Here is a 21,550-nt window from a genome sequence, read left to right on the forward strand (position 1 = left end):
CTGGTTTTCCCAAGAACCCCGTTTCTATAGTGGATACTTTTTTAGACTCTGGGCTTTTCCTGGAGAGTATTTGGCAGGTTATACAGAAACACCTGCCTCTCTTTACCTCACTGTTAGCAGAGGACTTTGAAAGAACCCTTGTAACTCAACTTATAGGTTGTTCCCCCACCCCCCCCAAGAAGTTTTCTGTGTTGGCTTGATAAGACAAGCTCGGAGAAGCAGCCAGCCTCTGCTCCACCGCACCCTGGGACAAGGTGGATCTCCCAGAACTCAAGGAAGAGCCCAGCGCAGCAGAGTGGCCAAGGGTGGTCTCTCACCTGCGATCCTTCTTCCGTGTGCCCCGGGTCCTTCTACCCCCACTCTGGTCTCTCCAGCTCTGAGACAGGGGCGGACAGGCTGGAAGTGAGTGTTGTGAGTCTCAAAGAGAACGTGTTAGCGCTGGCCGCGAGACTCGAGCCCGGGTCCTCTGCCTGTGGTTAGTCTCAGGGGGTAACCTGTGCCCAGGTGGGCCATCTGACGCCACCCCGAGGGCCCTGAGGGGGGAGGGAGGTTCAGGGATGGCGCTCTTGCCTCAGGGACCTGTCCCTGCTCTGTCACAACGCTGACGTTGCCTTAGCTGGAACGTCTGCAGCAGGTCATAGTGGCACTTGCCATTTCAGAGAGGGGGTTCAGCTTTATTTTGAGGCTTGGAAGTTATGGTAGGGGCGGGTGCTTGGCTAGCAGTTAACACACCATTCGGGAAGTCTGCATCCCGTACCCGAGTGCTTGGGTTCACGTTCCAGCTCCACTCCGATTTTAGTATCTTGCTAACGCACACCCTGGGAAGCAAGGGTGATGGCTCAAGTGGTTGGGTCCCTGCCCCCCACATGGAAGACCTAGGTTGAATTCCTGGCTTCTGGATTGTGCCTGGCCCAGCCTTTGCTGTGGGCATTTGGGGAGTGAACCAGCAGACCAAGTGCTCTGTCTCTCTGTCTCTTACTCTCTCATTCTGTCTCTCAAATCAATGAAAACTTAAATAAATAAAGCTATGACAAGGAAGGGCCCACCCTGTGAGCCAAAGAAATAAAATACCCACAGCATGCGGCTGAGACTCAGGGTATCACCTGGACTCCTGTCTGTGATCAAGAAGGTAAGAAAAGGGGGTCAATGCTGTGGCGCAGTGGGTTAACGCCCTGGCCTGAAGCGCCAGCACCCCTATGGGCACTGGTTCGAGACCCGGCTGCTCCACTTCTGATCCAGCTCTCTGCTATGGCCTGGGAGGGCAGTAGAAGATGGCCTAAGTCCTTGGGCCCCTGCACCCACATCAGAGACCTGGAGGAAGCTCCTGGCTCCTGGCTTTGGATCAGCGCAGCTCTGGCCGTTGCAGCCAATTAGGGAGTGAACATCGGAGGGAAGATCTCTGCCTCTCCTCCCTCTGTGTAACTCTGACTTTCAAATAAATAAATAAATAAATCTTTTTAAAAAAAAAGGAATGTAAGCAAGTTGGCACTCGGGTCAGAGCTTAGAAGAAGGAGCTGATGTTTTGAGGCCACCGGAAAAAGGGCAGGGCTCTGTCACACTCTCCGTGTCTGTGCGATGGCCCGGTCACGGGGCTTGACTTTGTGTCCCTGGCTTGTCTCAGGTGTTGGAGTGGCTCTGGGTTTGGCCCTTAGCAATGCACGTCTCGCGTCGGGCGGTGCTGTCCAGGAGCTTCCCCAGCACGGCCACAGTGAACCTCTCTCCTTTTTTCAGTCATTCCTGTCAAGGTCCAAGGAGCGGCGCTAGGTGCTGATTTGTGGGACCTGGTTGGCTCCTTTGATGGGATCCCCTTTTTGCCCAAAGCGAGGTGTAGGCCAGGCACTGCCTGTGACTTCCTCTCTCTTGTATGTTAGGGGGAGCTTGGGTGTGGAACAGTGAAGCCACTGAGCTTTGCCCTGGAGTCACAGCTCGCGTCCCTGGGCACACCCACGGGCTGGTCTCCCTGTACTGGTGCTCCTGGGACACCCACCGCCCACCACCGCCCAAACGCGGAGGCCACGCCTCCCCCGCCAGGAAGCATCTAGAGCACCCGGGCAGCCCCTTCTGAGGCTTCGCCACGTGTGTCCCACGCATGCCCGTGGCCGGGCCCTGCACCCGGGCCCTGGCCCTCCTGCCGGTCTGTTCCTTACCCGCTCTCTGGGTGCCCGGCCTCCGGTCTGTCTCTGGCCTGCATGAACCTTGCTGGGACTCGACCAGTCCTTCCAGGACACCGCCCACTGCCAAGTGCTGCAGAGGAAAATGCGATCAGGCTGTGGACCGTTCCCAAACCCAGGAACGCGGTGCCTGTCCCGATCGAGGGATTTTCGCTGCCTCTGGCCTCGAGCAGCAGTCTGAGAGGCAGTGTTTGGATGCCAGAGCACTGGAATCCGGGCTATTTGGAATTTTTTTATGGGTCTGGCAGAACCAAATACTTTGAGTTACGACTCTCTTGGGAAACGCAGCGTGTCGTTACCGTAACGATGATGACGCGCTGTTCTTGCGCAGGACACTCGCGTCATAAACACGGGAACAGTCAGAGGAATACGACAACCAAAGCGAGGTGTTGGCGGGGGGGAGGGGCATGTTAACCCGAGGGCGCCTGGCCGTGGAGCCCGGATTCCTGAGTCACCCGGGATCAGCGGGGTCAGGTGTGGAGCCTGTCCCATGTGCTCTGTGGCTTCTTTACTGTCATGGACACTTGGGCTTCCGTATGTCAGTTAACCTGGAACACACTCAGGATTAGCCCTGTGGAGAGATCAGGACACTGAAGGCAGACCGAGGCTGCGTGCCCTGGCCCCGGTTCCCGGCTGCAGGTGCACTCCATCTCTGCCATTTCTCGTGCCCACGAGATGGTTGCACCTGCTCATGGCTTCCTCTGCCCCCTCTTGGGCCTTAGCTCCCTGACTTATCTCCCAGGCGTGGGCTGCCCTGAGGACCTCCCTGGCCCATGTCCTGGAGGAGCCTAAGAAGTATGATGGTGGTCGGTGGTCCCTGGCATGGAGCGGGGGTGTCCCTCAGCTGTCCTAACTGCCTGTGCTCTCTGGAATGGGGCCTCCTGGTGTGTGTGGAGGTGGAGGGGCCCCTCTGGGTGACCTCTCCCTCACAGACAAGCTGGCTGTCTCTGCACATGCACATTGGACTCAGGTGCCAAGGTCGTTGTGTGTCGGGGCTTCAAGGGCACAACGGACACTGTGCAAGCAGAGCAAGCCAGGGCAGGGAGCAGAAGGAAGAGAGGGAGACGGAGCCGAGGATGGGAGGAAGGAGACAGAATGTGTTCTTTTATGTGTTAATTTCTTTACGAAAACCCCGCGGGCCTGGGAACACTGTATGTGCCAGGCTGAGCACACAGAACTCGTCCCTGGTCATTTAGCAAATCCTCTTTGAGGACCTGCCAGGTGCTGGGCCCTGGTCTGGGTGCTTGACTTGCCTTGGTGACCAGACAAGTCCTCACCGTCTGAATCGGGGCAGGAAATGTGGGACGCACAGCTTTCCTCGGGCGCTGTAGGGCGCCAGGTGCTGGGGGAGTAGGGACTCGGAGCAGTGGACCGGGGGTGGCAGCGGGCTCGGCATTGCTTGGGAGCAGCCGAGTGAGCCGAGTGAGCCGAGTGAGCGCCCCCAGGGAGAGGGAGACCCAGGCCCAGGGTCCCAGGAGGCCTGGCGGCCATGGGAGGATCTTGGCTTTCTCCCGTGCGTCAGGGGAGCTGTGGGGAGTCTCTGGGCGCAGGGAGGACTTGCTCTGACATCCACATGGGCAGCATCGGTCAGCTTGCTCTGTCCACTTCAGGGAGCAGCTCAGAGCAGGGAGGCCTCGGGATGGCGCTGGCTCAGGCCGAGGCTGGAGGGATGTAGTTGGTGAGAGAGGACTGGATTCGGGGTATTTTGAAAGTAGGACCTGCCAACGAGGCCGGTGGGTGAGGGGGAGGAGGTTAAAGGGAGGTGGAGAGGGCTGCGGCGCCTGCTCGACCTGCAGCCACAGTAACGAGGTCAGGCAGCAGGGAGCGGAGGTGCCTCGTGGTCTCGCGGCGAGTGCCGGGGCTGACGAGGGCACCGCACTTCGCCAGGGAGGACCTCGTGCCTGAGTTTTCCTGGGGACTCAGAAAAGCACCCCCGGGGAGGGGTCCTCTCTTGTCCCTCCCAGCTTCCGGTGGCCCCGGGTGTTCGCTGGGGCTCCAGGGCTTGTGGATGCATCACTCTCGCCCCAGCCTCCCGGTCGCCTGGCTTCTGCCCTCCAGCCTCCACGTCACCTTCCCTCTGTCGTATCAGATTAAGCACCCACTCGATCCCCTCTGTCGTCTTCTGAGCTAATTACCTTGGAAGCAGCCCTGTTCCTAACAGGGTCACGTCCTGAGGCTCCAGGGGTTAGGATCTGAACATCTTTTTGGGACCACAAATCAACGCCATAGCTCTGTCTGCTCCCTGCACCTGCTGTACCCTGGAGCTTGGCAGACTCTCCTGGCGGGGGAGGGGGGCCCTGGGCTAGGATCTGAAGGAGGAGCACAAGCTAAGAGTTCCTCAGACAAAGGGTTGGCGAAGGCAGGAAAGAGAATTCCAGGTGGAAACGTTAATGTGTTTGAGGGGCCAGAGCAGACAGGTGCGGCTGGAGGGATGCTGTGGTGCTGGGACGACGTCACGGCCGACGGACATTAGGAATCGGTGCTCTGCATCTTTGGTCGTCAAGTATGTGCAGATTAAACCCACAGCGAGACAGGACATGCAGCTGTCAGAATGACTTTTTACAAAGATATTTATTTATTTTGAAAGAGTTACAGAGAGAGAGGGAGAGACAGAGAGGTCTTCCATCCGCTGGTTCACTCCCCAGATGGCCGCAGTGGTCAGCACTGGGCCAGGCCAAAGCCAGGGGCCAGGAGCTTCATCCAGGTCTCCCACATGGGTGACAGGGACCCAAACACATGAGCCATCTTCTGCTACTTTCTCCAGGCCATTAACAAGGAGATGGATCACAGGTAGAGCAGCCAGGACTCAAATCAGCGCCTGTATCGGATGCCAGCATTGTAGGTTGTGGCTTTACCCGTTATACCACAGAGCCGGTCCCCAGAATGGTTTCTGTGGTGCTGTGGATTAAGCCGTCAGTTTGTGCTGGTTTGTGTCCCGGCTGCTCCACTTCCAATCCAGCTCCCTGCTAATGCACCTGGGAAAGCAGTGGAGGATGGTACAAGTGCTTGGGCTTCTGCACCCACTTGGGAGACCTGGAAGAAGCTCCTGGCTTTGGCTTGGCCCAGCCTTAGCCATTGCAGCCATTTGGGGAGTGAACTCGTAGATGAAAGATCTCTGTCTCACTTTCTCTCTCTGTAACTCTGTCTTTCAAATAATTTGTTTTAAAAAAGGCAGTATATCGAGCATTGGAAAACGTGGTGCCTCATGAACTTTTTTAAAAAAACATTTTATTTATTTATTTGAGAGGTAGAGTTACAGACACAGAGAGGGAGAGGCAGAGAGAAAGGTCTTCTCTCTACTGGTTCACTCTCCAAATGGCCTCAGTGGCTGGAGCTGGGCTGATTTGAAGTCAGGAGCTTCTCCTGGTCTCTCACATGGGTGCTGGGGCCCAATACTTGGACCATCCTCTGCTACTTTCCCAGGTCGTCAGCAGAGAGCTGGATCAGAAGAGGGGAAGCTGCAGGTGGAGGCTTAGCCACAGCACCGGCCCCACCACAAGAACTTGATGCAGTTTTGGGAATGTGAAGTGGCATAGCCACTTTGAAAATCCACTTGGCGGGAAGTTGAACATTCTTGTACCGTTGCCATGACAAGTCCACTCGTAGACCTAACTGGAATCGCATTCATACACGCACAGAAAGACACACAAAGGAACGTTCACAGAGGCATGATTCATGATAACCCCACGTGGACACAGCCCACGTGTTCATCAGCAGTGCATGGATGAGGCATCTGCTACGCAGACAACGGAACACCACACGGCAGTGCAAGGAGCATCATCCGGCAACGTGCTGTCACGTGGCTGAACCTCCCAGACGTAAACCTGAGCAAAGCATGACAGAGCAGGGCAGTTACAGCAAGGTTCATTTCCACGGAATTTAAAAACAGGAAAACCTATGTTTGGGGGAAGACATGTGTGGGAGGGCCGCAGGGAGCCTCCTGGCCAGTTTGTCACGTGGTACATGTTGGTCTCCGTGAATCTGCAGAAGTGTGTGTGCCCTGGAAAAATCTGTCGAACTGCACACTTAGGACTGTGCACTTTTCTGTGTCTTTAAAAGTTCAGAAAAAAGTTTTATCAAGAATCTGGTTCATCAAAGAAGAGGGGCATACTTGATTTAGGGTTTTATTTTTTAATTTTTTAAAAAAATTATTTATTTATTTGAAAGTCAGAGTTACACAGAGAGAGAATGAGAGTAAGAGAGAGAGAGAGAGAGAGAGAGATCTTCCATCCTCTGGTTCACTCCGTAATTGGCCACAATGGCCAGGGCTGCACCCAGAAATGCAAGGATGGTGCAACATAGGCAAACCTACAAATGTGAGACACTGTACCAACAGAACAAAGGATAAAAACCATATGATCCTTCTACTAGCTGCATTAAAATCATCAGACAAGATTCAATTTTCTTTCTTTTCTTTTTTCTTTTTTTGACAGGCAGAGTAGACAGAGAGAGAGACAGAGAGAAAGGTCTTCCTTTGCCATTGGTTCACCCTCTAATGACTGCCGTGGCTGGCGCACTGTGGCCTGCGCACTGCGCTGATCCAAAGCCAGGAGCCAGGTGCTTCTCCTGGTCTCCCATGGGGTGCAGGGCCCAAGCACTTGGGCCATCCTCCACTGCCCTCCCGGGCCACAGCAGAGAGCTGGACAGGAAGAGGGGCAACCAGGACAGAATCTGGCACCCCGAACGGGACTAGAACCCGGGGTGCCGGCGCTGCAGGTGGAGGATTAGCCTAGTGAGCCGCAGCGCCAGCCAAAACTCAATTTCTTTCAATAGGTCTCTTGAGGTTACTCCTCCAGTGTAACAAATTGTGTCCGCTTTGACTGACTTCTTCCCAATCACCCTCCTTCCCTCTCCAACTCCTGTCATTCCCCATTCTGCTTTCTGCTTCTGTGAATTCGACTTTAGATCTCACATACAGATGAGGTGGTGGGGTTTTTCTTTCCATGTCTGACTTATTTCACCTCCAGCTTCATTCCTGCTATTGAGAACAGATTGAATGTCTCTGCCACATTTTCTTTTATCTATTCATCCATCATCGGCATTTTAGTTGATTCCATGTCTTGCTATTGTGGATGGTGCTACAATGACATGTGTGTTCAGATACTTTTCAACAAGCAGACTTCACTTTCTTTGGATATAGACCCAATAGTGGGATTGCTAGATCATATGGTAGTTCTATTTTTTTTAAATTCAAACCCATATGGTTTCCATAATGACTGTACTAATTTACATTCTTATTGAGAGTGCACAAAGCTCCTATTTTCTCCACATCCTCTCCAACTCTTTCATCTTTTTAATAATAGCCATTCTGTTAGTTGTGAGATGATATCTCCTTATAGTTTTTTTTTTTTCAAAGATTTACTTATTTGAAAGAGTTACACAGAGAGAGAAGGAGAGGCAGAGGGAGAAAGAGGTCTTCCATTCACTGGTTCACTCCCCAATTGTCCACAAAGGATGAAGCTGTGCTGATCTGAAGCCAGGAGCAAGGAGCTTCTTCTGGGTCTCCCACGTGGGTGCAGGGGCCCAAGGACTTGGGCCGTCTTCTACTGCTATCCCAGGCCATAGCAGAGAGCTGGATCGGAGTGGAGCAGCCGGGACTAGAACTGGTGCCCATATGGGATGTCGGCGCTTCAGGCCAGGGCATTAACTCGCTGCGCCACAGCGCCGGCCCCCAGTTTAGGGTTTTAGAAGTAAACACTAAGAATAATGAGATAACTGAAATTAGATGGTGAAAGGGAGAAATAATGATATCACTGTACATAGTCGGCATTTAATAGGTGCTTCTAAAATACAGAATGAAGTATGTTACATAAAAAGATGCAGTTACAAAATCAACCACCAAGACAAAGATACAGTCCTTTACAATCTTCAGAGGAAACATTTACTTAAAACAGGTCAAGAGTTGAAGAAAGCAAAGAAGAAGCAGTGAAAATAGACTCTGAGAACAGCTGATGACTCAGAGTACATCTGTCCAGGGCCGCGTGGACCGAGCTCACCCGTTAGCAGACGGGGGCATCACCTTAATTCAGTCACAGAGCACAGCAGGTGCGTCCCTAAGACAACGTGAGTCTGCTTGTGCCCCATGGCTTCCGTTTGCTGAGTGTGAGCTCCGTGCCGGGCACCCCACCGCATGCTCTTGTGGCTGCCGTGACCGTTCGCCAGTCCCACCTCGCAGTCAGCCTCCGTCCCTGTTTCACAGGCCGCTGAGCTAACCACAGGCGTGCAGATAATGAGCCGTAGAGCCAGCACTTGAACTTCGTGTGGAGCTCCCAAGGCCGCTCCGTGCCGTGCTGCCTTGCCGGGCTGTGGGAGCACACCCCCACCCTCGCGTGGACCGCTGGCCCGTGAGGCGGCGATGGCTTTCTTTGAGAATTAAATGTTCTCAGTGGATGGACGCTTGTGCTGGGAGGGGGGCTTCCCAGCCTTCGGCTGAACAGAACTAGCCTGCTGCCTGGAAAGCACTCCCATCTGCTTTTCAATCATGTGTATATTTCCTCTTAAGACAAGTTGTGACTTATGGACCAGTGCATAGACTTTACTTTTAAATATTTCCAGCTTCAAACTCTAAATATTTAGTCCTTGGCTGATGCAAGGAAATAATGAACAGATTGGTTATGGTTTTAAAATGGCTTAAAAACGATGAGTGTTTCCTTGTAACTGACTTGATTGGGGCTGGCAGTGGGACAGGTGCTCTGTCACTGGCATAAGGATCACTGCTTTGCATCAGGGCATTTTTATGGGTGAACCGGGGGCTTATCAAACAACGTCATCACAGCACATAATAGGATTTGATAGGGGCTTTCTAACAAAATACAGAATTAAGTATGCCATATAAGATATACAGTCACAAAACTCTTTTTTTCTTTTAAAAAAAGATTTATTTATTTATTTACTTGAAAATCAGAGTTACACAGAGAGACGGAGAGGCAGAGAGAGAGAGGTCTTCCATCCACTGTTCACTCCCCAGATGACAGTAATGGCTAGAGTTGTGCCGATCCGAAGCCAGGAGCCAGGAGCTTCCTCTGAGCCTCCCATGAGCATGCAGAGGCCCAAGGACTTGGGCCATCTTCTATTGCTCTCCCAGGCCATAGCAGAGAGCTGGATAGGAAGTGGAGCAGCTGGGACTAGAACTGGCACCCACGTGGGATGTACCCACATGGGGCACTACAGGTCCCAAAATCAACTCTTATTATAGCCATTTTATGGCAGATTAGTTACCTAACTATATTAATTGGGTGTCACATTTAACAGTTTTGGGTGACACCCGTCACCCTTACAAAGGTAACCCATCAAGTTTGAGCCATTGCCTCTAAGACTTTTTCTTTCTTTTTTTTTTTTTTTCTTTTCTCAAAACTATTTTAAAATAACTATGGCTTTATTCTGCCTCTGTCTAAACAGCCCCAGGCTGTGTCTGCAGAGTGGCAGCTTAAGTCAGTCATTGTAGAATCACTGAATAGTTACAGTCCTCGGCTATGACTTTTTAATTTGCTCCAGCTGTTTCTGTGTAGTGGCAGTGCAAGAACGTGACCTACGTACGCGTGGCGCGGGTCGGGACTGCTACAGCACTGTCATGCTGAGATGCGCTGTGTTCTGTTCCTACCGTAGGCTCCAGTGCTTTCCACAATGCCTGGCACATAGTAGGTATTCTGTAGACACCTGGGAAGCAAAAGACAAAAACGCCAGGTTTATGCCAGTCACCTCCATATCTGTGCATCGCCTTCCCATTGCTTTTTATTTCTTTACTTTTTTTTTAAAAAAAATTATTTATTCATTTGAAAGGCAGAGTTAGAGACAAGGAGAGACAGAGAACCAGATCTCCGTCTGCTGGTTCACTTCCCAGATGGCCACAATGGCTGGGGCTGTGCCAGGCCAAAGCCAGGAGCCCGGAGCTTCTTCCAGGCCTCGCACATGGGCTCAGGGGCACAAGGGCTTGGGCCAGCCTCTGCTGCTTTCCCAGGCACGTTGGTAGGGAGCTGGAGCAGAATTAGAGCAGCCAGAACTTGCACTGGCACACATGTGGGTTGCTGGTCCTGCAGACAGAGGTTTAAACCACTGCTCCATGCGCCGGAACCCCTTTGCTTTTTAAAACTGAAATTTATTCTAATTTGTTTGAAGCCAGTTGTTACAGAAACCAAAATAGCAAAAGGATGATAACAGAAAGCGTGGGTCTGGGAATCCATCCTACCTTCTGCTCCACCCGTGACTGCTGGCAGGCACTGTGGATGGAGCAACCACTCTGAGCGCTTTCCATTGTTTCTGTGGGACCTTCAATCCTTGTCTTACAGAATACGCGCCTATCGACATGCACTGATTACGCATTTTCCTATTTTGGGAACTCTTGTTACGGAAAATGAGGATTCTCAGCTCATGTTTATCCCTCCTTTATGCCTCTACTACTTCTAAAAAAAGTGTCTCAATATTTGGGTACATCTATATTCAAGGTTTTTATTATTATGACTGTGTAACTATGTCCTACTGAGCCAAGAAATGTAAGTTAGAGCCAAAAATGTTAATTTTCTATCATTTCCTGACAGCTTTCTGTTTTCCTAGAATTGCTTAGATTTTTAGAAACATTTCCTCGCCACTCTGTGCAGCAGGTCTGGATCTTTTTTTTTTTTTTTTTTTTAAGATTTTCTTTATTTATTTGAGAGGCAGAGTTGCAGAGAGAGAGATCTTCCAACTGTTGATGCACACCCCAAATGGCCGCCACAGCCAGAGCTGGGCCAGTCTGAAGCCAGGAGCTTCTTCTGGGTCTTCCACGCAGGTGCAGGTGTCCAAGTGCTTGGGCCATCTTCCACTGCTTTCCCAGGCCACAAGCAAGGAACTGGATTGGAAGAGGAGCAGCCGGGACACGACTGCAGGCAGAGGCTTAGCCTTCCATGCCGCAGCGCCGGCCCCGAGCTCTGGACCTTGGATGTCCCCTGGGTGTGATTGTCTGTAGGGCTCAGCCTGTTGAGCTGCTCTCTGTGCCACTCCTCTGTTTCCACAGGAGCCCTCTGACCTCTGCCATCTGAGTGTTCCCCGGGTTTTGGCGTAGCTGCTGTCCGGGGATTCCTTCACCGTCATTTGGAGGATTCTCGCCTGTGCTAGAGCCCTTGGGTTCGGGATCCCACATATCCCCCGTCTGGTGCTCTGCCTTATTTTTGTAGCTTCATGGAAATGGTGCATGAGACATACTTCTCTGGTGATCTGTGACTCTGGAAATGTCTTTACTCTCATGATTGGATGATATGAGGGGACTTCAAAAGGTTCATGGAAAATGGAGTTAAAAGTCACATTTGTGCAAAACTTTGTGAGAAGGCGAGGGTGTTGGGAACCCAATTGTTTGAGCCATCAGTGCTGCCTCCCTGGTCTCTGTGTTAGCAGGAGGCTGGAGGGCCAGGTATCGAATCCAGGTAATCTGATATGGGATGCAGGCATCTTAGCTGTCCTGGGTTCTTTGTGTTTTTTAAGATTTATATTATTTATTTGAAAGACAGAGCTACAGAGAAAGGGGGGGGGTCTTCCATCTGCTGCTTCACTCCCCAAATGGCCCCAACAGCCAGAGCTGGGCTGATCTGAAGTCAGGCACCAGGAGCTTCATCCAGGTCTCCCACATGGGTGCAGGGGCCCAAGCACTTGAGCCATCCTCTGCTGCCTTCCTAGGCCCATTAGCAGGGGGCTGAATTGGAAGTGGAGCAGCTGGGATTTGAACTGGCGGCCATACAGGATGCCAGTGCTGCAGGCTGGGGCTGTAACCCGCTCCGCCACAGCGCTGGCCCCTGTCCTAGATTCTTGATGTTTTGGAGATTTAATCCTTCAGGTCTAGAAAATAATCTTATAGCTTCTATTTGCTGATTTTCCCCTACTTCTTCTGGGTTTTTCTCTGATTTTCCTGTTTTTCTCCTCTTGTATATTTTTGTGTCCTGTTTCTTTTGCTGAGATTTCTTGAACTTGATCTCTCTAGCCTTTCGGTTGACTTTATTAAAAGTTCAGCTTTCGCATTCTTAATCCCCGGGAGCTCTTGGTTGTCCAGTGTCTTTTCCCTTCCTAGTGTATCCTGCTCTTGTTTCCCGCAGGCACACTCTTCCTTCTAGGGTGTTAATTAAAGTTTTTTTTTTTTTAAGTTGTATTCTGTTTTCTCTTTTTTTAAAATTTATTTGACAGGTAGAGTTATAGACAGTGAAAGAGAGAAAGACAGAAAGGTGTTCCTGGGGCCGGTGCTGTGGCTCACTTGGTTGATCCTCCGCCTGCAGCGCCAGCATCCCATATGGGCACCGGGTTCTAGTCTCGGTTGCTCCTCTTCCAGTCCAGCTCTCTGCTGTGGCCCGAGAAGGCAGTGGAGGATGGCCCGAGTGCTTGAGCCCTGCACCCCATGGGAGACCAGGAGAAGCACCTGGCTCCTGGCTTTGGATCGGCGCAGCTCTGGCTGAAGACGTTTCTGTCTCTTTCACTGTCTAACTCTGTCAAGTAAAAAAAATTTACTTTACGTGATGTTTAAAAAAAAAAAGAAAGAAAGAAAGGTCTTCCTTCCATTGATTCACTTCCCAAATGGCCGCTACAGCCGATCCGCTGCGCCAATCCAAAAGCCAGGAGCCAGGTGCTTCTTCCTGGTCTCCCATGTGGGTGCAGGAGCCCAAGCACTTGGGCCATCCTCCACTGCCTTCTCGGGCCACAGCAGAGAGCTGGACTGGAAGAGGAGCAACCGGGACTAGAACCCAGCACCCATATGGGATGTCGGTGCCGCAGGCGGAGGATTAACCAAGTGAGCCACAGCACCGCCCCCCTGTTCTCTGTTTTATTTGCATTTCTTTCTTCTTGTTATAAGCTTGGCTACCTTGTTCTCTGGCTGGGAGGGGAGGGCGGCCAGGTGGTCACTTCCCTGTGGTTGCTGTCACTGCACACCTCCCCCGCTCCATGTCCCCGATTCAGAGCTGCTGTGGGTGCCTTTCCTTTAGAGAAAAATGCCAGGTCCTCTGTGACGTGAGGGTGGGCTGTGGGGACCCGATTGTCGTCATGTATGGATTCGGAGCAGCCCCGTGTCTCGGTCCCCGCTCTGGGCTCTGGGCTTCGCTCAGGGACTGCGTGGCTTCTGCCTCTCGCCGTCGGAGCCTCGCACTTCCTGCTTCTGCTGCGTCACCAGGGCTCCTCCATCTCCTTCCAGCCTCCATCTGTTGTTATTTAGGGATTATAAACGGCTCCGAGTTTTAGCAGAGACCAAGGTTGTGTTTCTGTCTCTTGCTTTTTGTTTGTTTATGGAACTCTTTGAGACAAGAACACAGAAAAGCCAGCACATTTACTCCAGCATCTTGAAACAGAAAAATCCCGTTTGATTAAACAAATAGTGCCAGGATTTCACTTTGTTACGGACTAATAATTTCCACATTTATCTCATGCAAAATCGAGTCTGGTAGGTTCCTTAAGGTAAAGAAATGATGCATGTAACGTAACTGGCTTGAGAAAGTTCTGTTGATTCTGCCGTCTTGGAAAGAGTCGTTCCGTGTTAGTGACAATTTCAAGACCAGTTTACCCTTTATGGAGTCGGATCTTTTATTTCAGTAACTCTAACTGAAATCTCGTCAACATTTGTTGAGTATTCCCTGCTGTATGTAGCAGAAGGGGTTGCATAGATTCTTGGTTTCTCAGAGGCACTGTCTCCATGTCGCTGACTGCCCGGCCGGTAACTTGGTGACATCTCTGGGGCGGTCCCTCCCTCCCTCTGAGACCTCCCCAGCGTGTGCTCTGCGGGCTCCCCCCTGCTTCTGCAGAGGTGGCTGTCACTTCCTGGTGACTCATCTTCGGAAGGGCTCGCCACTGCCCTGACACTTTCCTGCAGTTAATTGACTGTCTAGTGCGCTCAGAGAGCCGAGATTGGCAGCAGAGGCAAAATATCCAGTCTTGTGAAACAGGGACCTTAAATTGTGTTCCACATCCTGACCAGCGGGCTTTGGTGGGCAGCGTGAGGCTGGCTCCCTGCAGCTCCCATGAGTCTACATTTCGGCCGGTGGCAGCTCTAGCTATAGGCCGGGGCTTCTCAGCCTTGGCTCTGCTGACATCTGGGGTCAGGCAGTCCTCAGTGGTGGGGTCTCCTGTGCATCGTGAGATGTTTAGCAGCACCCCTGGCCTCTCCCCTCTGGAAGCCAGCAGCACGCCCTCCCCTAGTGGGACAACCCAAAACGAGTCCCGACATTGCTCGGGGTGGGGCTGCTGGGACGCGTGTCAGGAGCGTCAGGTGATGATGGGTCTCCTTTGTGACTCTGCTTGAGATACTTGGAGTTGTAGGAAGTGACCCCAACTAACTAGAATACTGTCCCAGGCCTCCAGAGTTCTGTAAAACCTGGAATCACTCACCCGGCACCTGTGTCTGCAGATGTTGCCATTGTTAACCCTGTCGTTATTTGTTTTAAGCGTCCTGATAAGGTGCACCTGTGAAGCCTCAGTGCTGGAGCTCACATCAGCTGTGTTCCAGCGCAGTCAGCACTCAGGGACAAAGGATTATCGCCCCCGCTTTGTTGGGGAAACTGAGGCACGGCGCATTTGGGCAAATTGCCTGGGGGTCATGCAGCCCGGGACGCTCCGGCGGCAATGAGAGCTCAGAGCGCAGCCCTCACCCGCGCACTGGGGCGGCTGACTGCATGATGCCCTGCAGCCGCCGGCCCTGCCTGAGCCCGGGGAGGACGGGGCTGCACGTTTTCCACAGGTGGATCTTGTTCGTGTGGCCACGGTAGGGGTTCCTTGTTCCTCTGGGTGGAGCCCTGCCAAGCAGCAGTCTCTGGAGGTGATTCCGAGACAAGGGGATCCTCAACCAGAAACAAGTGCACAAAACGGCTCTGGACAGAAGTCGCGACATTGTCAGTTATTAATGAGTTGCAAATCGCTTGTCACTGGGGGAGGGGGGACCGCCCGTGGGACAGGAGGAGTGATGGCATCATCGCAGCCTCCAGGCGGGGACTGAGAGGCTCTGTTGCACAGGGAGGCACCGTCGCTGAACCACCAACAACACAATTGTGGCTTCTTCGATGGTCTGGAAGACGGCCGTGCAGCCCCTCCAGGTCCGTGTGACAGGCACGGGGTAGTGCAGGGGCGGGGCTCTGGGGGACATTGGCTGTAGCACTTTGTCCCCTCGGTCATGTGAGCTGGCGGTGCTTTCAGAAGACTGCTGTGCCGGCTTTCAGGCATTCGCCCTCCAGGTGCCTTCAGGGTTGTTCAGGAGTGGATGGGGGATGGGTACGGGAGGGCTCTTCAGATCGTCCACAGGACATGTGCGTCATGAAAAAGCTGCGCGGATTTCAAGTGTTTTTTGCACCAGAACGAATGTATCTGAATGCTTCCTGCCATGAACTTCTCGCAGCGCCCCCATCCTGTCGTTTTGTCTTCATACAAAGCTTGCTCCAGCTTCTGCAGTGACCACAGAGTTCTGCCCGTGGAATCCTCGGCCAGGCTGCTCCCGTGCAACAGCCGGACTCTCCATTCCACGCTTCCGTTTCCCATGGAAACGAAGCCCCCCCCCCCCCCCCCGGAAGGGAGCTGAGCAGTGCGCAGAGCTGGGGGGACAGACTGGCCTCTTACTGTTCTCACTCAGGCCGTTTCTTGTCTGGTCTCATCCTGGTGAAATACCGTGGAAGAATGGGATTGGTGCAGAGAGGGGCTTTGGAAACCCGAGTTCTGCCTTGGAGCCAAATGGCCTTTGTATTTTATTTTTGTATGTCATGGAATTAGCCCTTCAGATGGTGGTAAGAGAGGGAGAACTCCAGAGATTTTTACCCACTTGCTTTGGAAATTCAAGTCAAAAGAATTTTGGTAGCAAGAGTCATGGCGATGACTTTAATGTTAGCAAATACTCACCAGATAAACTTGCCCTTCAATACTCGGCTCACCGATCACCCTTGCCTTGGAACCTTCCAGGCCTGGTCTCCCCAGTCTCAGGTAGATGTGACATCCTTGAAAGCTCCTGTGGCATTGGCCCATATTCCTGAAAGAGCACGCACCACGCTGTGTTCTGGTTCATCTCTTAGTGCCTGCCTTCCTGCCTGGGTGGTAAGGTTCTGGGAGGGAGTGATTCACCTTTGCACCCGAGCACCTGGCGAGTGTGCACGGGGCCATGTATGTGGTCAGGGGGATGGGTACTAGGGGCACTCGTTAAATTTCAGCTCCCGTGGGACCCACGTGGTGGAGAAGGGGAGACATCAGCATCCTGTACCTGAGTGTTGATTTACTCCTCTTCCGATCCAGCTCTCTGCTGTGGCCTGGGAAGGCAGCAGAAGATGGTCCAAGTGCTTGGGCCCCTGCACCCACGTGGGAGACCCAGATGGAGTTCTAGGTTCTTGGCTTCAGCCTAGCTGTTTGCAGCCATTTGGAGAGTGAACCAGCAGATCGAAGATCTTTCTTTTTCTCTATCTCTCCCTATCTCTCTGTCGCTCTGCTTTTCAAATAAATAAAAGTTTTTGAAAACTTCGTGTCTCACACTGGGCAAGAACCCCCAGGGCGTGTTCCAAGCTGCGCCTGCAAGGCAGCCCCCTTCGTGTGTCAGAGTCAGGTGGTCAGGGCACCATGACCTTTTCTCTCCCCCTTCTCAATTTCCTCTCCAACCCCCTCGCCTCTGCACCCTCCGGAGAGGATCTGTGTGCATGTTCCTCCCTGCATGGGTTCTGAAGAGCACCCGTGTCTCCCTCTGCAGGCTGGGATCAATGAGAACGATTTCTACGACGGGGCGTGGTGCGCCGGCCGCAGTGACCTGCACCAGTGGCTGGAGGTGGACGCCCGGCGCCTGACCAAATTCACGGGCGTCATCACTCAAGGAAGGAGCTCGCTCTGGCTGTAAGTGGGCCTGACCTGAGCTCTCCTACTCCGTGACTTGGTGTGTGTGTGTGAGGGTTTGGTTGGGCACAGGTGAGTTGCAGTCAGGTACCCGGCAGGAGACGGTCAAGGGAAGAAAACGGGATGGGGAGAGGAGGCTGAGCTCAGAGTGGACCCAAGTGTGGCTGGGAAGGTGTGTCTCTCACAACACCACCCTCCGCTGGGCAGGAACAGAGGGCAGGACCCACCTGGCAGGTTAGCTGGAACCAGCCGATGGCAGCACAACAGTGCTGCTGTCTCGGATCCGTGGTGGGTTGTTGGCAGCCTGAACACCGGCCACGGTGGGAACTCTTTGCCAGCAGCAAGGGCAGTCCTGGGGTGGAGATGTGGACGCCTGGATGCGGCGAAGAGGCTGGGAAGCCTGCGCAGGTTCCCAAATGCAGGGCCGCTGGGGAAGCCAGGGGAGTGCAGGCTGACCCAACCCAAGGCCTGGGGATGCGGCAGAGCCCACGTCTCAGAACTGGGCTTGGGGTCCAGGCAGGGTCAGTGGCAAGAATGTCCCTGATGGTCGTTGCAGAGAGGGGGCTGCAGCCTGGAAGTGCCCCAACTCACGGTTTGTGCATCCAGTGGAGTGTTCTTCAGCCCTACAGGGGAAGGTCAGTCTCCCTACAGGGGGAGGTCTACACCTGGGTGACCCTTGGGGACATGGTGGCAAGTGCAATGAACCAGACACAAAAGGACAAAGGGACACATAGGGCATGATTCCACATCCAGGAGGACCTGGAGTAGTCAGTGCTGGAGACAGAAAGGAGATGGGCGGTTGCCAGGGGCTGGGGCAGGGGGTGAGGAGCTAGAGTGGTGGGGGCAGAGTTCTGGTTGGGGAGATGGGACGTTCTGGAGACGAAGGTGGCGATGGCTGCAGATGGGTGTGAAGGTGCTCGGAGCCCAGAGCTGTGCACCTGCTGTGGTTGCAATGATACTTTTCTATTATGTATATTGTGTCACAATGAACAGATGTCTATGCACAAAGGAAACTTGTCGCGGATTGTGCCCATCTTACATACCCCGTTGTGTTCCTCTTTTCCGGAAGGCGCAGGTCCTGTTGCTCATAGTGGTGTTCAGCGCTGGCCCTCATTCCAGCCCCGGTTCCCTGCCACCGTGTGTTGTGCTGAAGGAAGCATTTTTTTCTGTTTTGTCCCCACTGCAAGTAGAATTTCCCGAGCTGAGATGAACTGTGCATTTTGGCAACGCTGGGTTATGTATTTGTGCCACTTTGTGCATCCCATTTCGTATGTGTTCGTCTACGCCGGTTTTTGCTCTGTGTAATACATTTTGCTCTAATTAGCTGCTTATTACCATGACGAATATTTTCACTGTTTGGGTTCTGAGAAGCAAGAATTTTGGCAGGAGGGAGTTGAGTTGCTCAAGGAAAAGAGAAACTTGGCAAGAGAGACTGGTCTGGGGTGATCCACGGGGAAGGCAGGGTTTTTGCCTTAGTGCCTGGGATTAACCTGAGTGGCCACGGTGATTAGCCATCAGGAGTCAGGCAGTTATTGGATTAGAAGATCAGAGGAAAGCAGATGCAGGACGTTCCACGTGACTAGAAACACAAGACGGCTTGGGGCACGCGAGGACGCCCAGAACAGCGTCTGTCCTCGGCTTCGCTGGGGCGGGAACTTCGACGAGGCAAGAGTGTTTCTTTAATGCCTGGCCATGTTGCAAGTCAGATGACTCAGCAGGGACAAAGAAGACTGTCGTGTGTTAGGGTCGTCCCCGCCTCCTGGGACGTCCTCCACTCGGGACGGAGGAGGCAGTGCAGCGAGGGTGCGTGGGGTCTGTGCCTTCCTCCCCTGGAGGCACGCGTGGTGCAGGAGGCATCCTACTCTGATCCAGCGGGACCGGAAGTGGGTGTCATGCCGTCCTCACAGCCACTCCCCCTTTCTCTTACCACAGCCGCGCCGCCTCACGTCCCAGCCAGCACAAGCTGCAGGGTCCCACATTTGTTCTCCGCTTGACCGGGAGGCTGTGTCCCTGGGATCCAGTGGCTGCTCTGTGAATGGCTCCTCGCTGCGAGGTGTCATCATGCAGTGACCCATTGACAGGCCCCCTCACGCTGCACGGCGGTGGGTTAATTACCGTGTGACAGTGCATGCTGTGAGCATGGGTGGGGGGAGGAGGTAGGGGGCTCACAGAGACGTCAGAGAAGGGCGCTAGCAGGACAGGCTTTGGAGTCACCTCAGGGCTCTTGGCTCTGGCTGGTTATGAGGCCTCCCTCCTCTGAACCTCAGTTTTCCATTCCCTAAAATGGGGTAACAGCTCCATGTCACAGAACGGTGTAGCGGGGCTTGGCTGAGATTCTGTTATCAAGTGGACGACACAGGCACATGGTAATTAGTGCTCAGGAGATGGGGGTCCCTCCCCTCCACCCTCTTTGGGTGTGTCTAGACAGCTTTACTTTAGCTGCAGATCCGTCTCTCCGACACAGTATCTCTTGGAAACATTGAGACAACAGGGGCAGGTGAGGCTGCTCTGTGCAAATCTGGGGTAGGAGGAGCATGGCCTCCCGGCCCCACCTCCCTCTCACAGGACCGCCCCCGAGAACAAGTCCAGGGAAGTGTGGGTGGGCAGAAGTGGACCGGGCAGCTGCCCCCTACCCCCGACTCCCCTGAAAGCCAATCACTGCTTCCCACATCCTGCAGGGCTATGGGCCGGTGTGGAATTCAACACAAGCAATGGCAGAGTTGGAAAATCAGGATTTGCTTTTTCCTGTTAGGTGTGCAAAAGGGCCCTAATCTCCGAGAGTGTTGCCTGTTGTTAGTGATTTTTTTAAAAAAGATTTATTTACTTATTTGAGAGGCAGCGTCACACACACACACACACACACAGAGAGAGAGAGGGAGGGAGAGAGAGAGAGAGAAATCTTCCATCTGCTGGTTCACTTCCCAAATGGCCACAACAGCCAGGCTGAAGCCAGGAACTAGAAGCTTCTTCCAGATCTCCCACGTGGGGGCAGGGCCAGGACTGGGCCGTCCTCTGTGGCTTCCTTAGGTGCATTAGCAGGGGGCTGGGTTGAAAGTGGAGCAGCCGGGTCTCGAACTGGTGCCTGTATGGGACATCAGCACTGCAGGCCACAGCTTTAACCTGCTGTGCCACAGCGCTGGCCCCATTAGTGATGTTTCGGAAGTGGGGAGGAAGGGGGTTCCTGGCCCCTCGGAGTTTCCTAGCCAAGTTGATGCTAAATCCACAATTGCAGACTTAACCGTTCTTCAGAGAATTCACACTGCTTGAAAGTAATAAATACACTTGTTTTTACAACACTGACTAATTTATATTTTCCACCAACATAAGTTACCTCGCTCACGACACTGCAGCTTAGCGGCAAGTTAGCGTCCCAGGAAAAACCAATCTTTAATTTCCCCAGTGACAGAATATAGTAGATACGAGCGTTACAATTACCACCGCGTGATGATTGAAAAGTTAAGTATTGTGCTGGAGGTGACTGGCTGCTCTAATGACCTGGCAGAAATATCGGCGCCGTAAAGTGGCCGGCGTCGTATTCTGGCTGTCAGACCGCGCGGCTCTCCTGGAGGCCCTGCAGATCGGTCCTGCGTGTGCGGCGCCAGCTGGAGCGGTGGGTTGGGCAGGTGAAGGCTGACCGGGGGCTGACCTTGGGAACGGAGTCGGGCTAAGCAGGGGGAGAGGGGGTGCTGCTGCCACAGCTGGGCCTGGTGCCCACTCACAGGGCGGGGCACTCAGCTGAGCACCAGGAAGCCCTGTGTGGGTGGAGTCTCGCAGTGTGGGTGGAGTCGTGCAGTGTGGCTCCTCCTCTGAGCATCTGGTGGGGAAGCAACGGAGCAGGTGAGGTCCCAGAGGTAGGAAGACGAGGTCACGAACCAGGAATTTCTGGCTTTTCCGTGCTGCTCAGAGCAGGGAAGGGAGGATCCAGGGAGAGGGGCTGGCTGAGGGTGCGGGGTGACACCAGTGGAGGGCCCGCCCGCTCCCTGTGGTGGTGCAGGTGGGCAGGTGCTGGGTGGGTTTGGAGCCTCCCCCCAGGTGCACGATCTTGGTCTGGGAGGGGAGGTCCTGAGCAGAGTGTGGTGGGTTTGGGGCTTGGGAAGTTAGAGGACGTGAGATCCGTGTGGATCGAAAGCACGGGAGGGTCTCTGTCCAGTTGCACAGGACAGTAGGAGCTGGGCGTGTTGTCCCATTGAGCACCCAGGCAGTGTGTCCACTAGAGAGTGGGGAGTAGGTGGGGTTGCGGCTGGAGGGCATCGAGGGACCAGGGTGCTGGAGGTGCTGTGAAACACGGATTGCATTAGGAGCTGAGGGTTGCAGGGCTGGGGTCTGGGGCTGGCAGGGTGCGAATTGCAGAGGGCAGTTTGGGAGCCCCTGGGGGAGGCCTGGCCATGGAGGACAGAAGAACAGCACAAGCAGTTCCAGGGGGTGGTGATGATGGGGTCAGGATGCAAGAGGCCACAGGTCAGGGAGGAGCAGGTGCCTAGGAGTCCAAGGGTGTCGGAACCTCTGACTGTTAACGTGGCTAACGTGGCAATGCTCAGAGCCGTTCTTGGTAGGAAGCACCAGCCTCCTGTTCCCAGCTTCTC

The 21,550-nt window shown here is 53.5% G+C and overlaps 1 protein-coding gene across 1 annotated transcript in view; it reads left to right on the top strand.

The window, feature by feature from the left end:
• The window catches only part of CPXM2 (carboxypeptidase X, M14 family member 2), a 115,792-nt gene that overhangs the window by 25,034 nt on the left and 69,208 nt on the right, over window positions 1-21,550 (top strand). The window contains exon 4 of the mRNA XM_062214035.1: window positions 16,828-16,967. Within this exon, the coding sequence (XP_062070019.1) occupies window positions 16,828-16,967 (140 nt within the window). The remainder of the gene's footprint in view (window positions 1-16,827; window positions 16,968-21,550) is intronic.

The sequence above is a fragment of the Lepus europaeus genome, chromosome 17 (genome assembly GCF_033115175.1).
Source record: "Lepus europaeus isolate LE1 chromosome 17, mLepTim1.pri, whole genome shotgun sequence".
NCBI classification, from domain to species: Eukaryota; Metazoa; Chordata; class Mammalia; order Lagomorpha; family Leporidae; genus Lepus; species Lepus europaeus.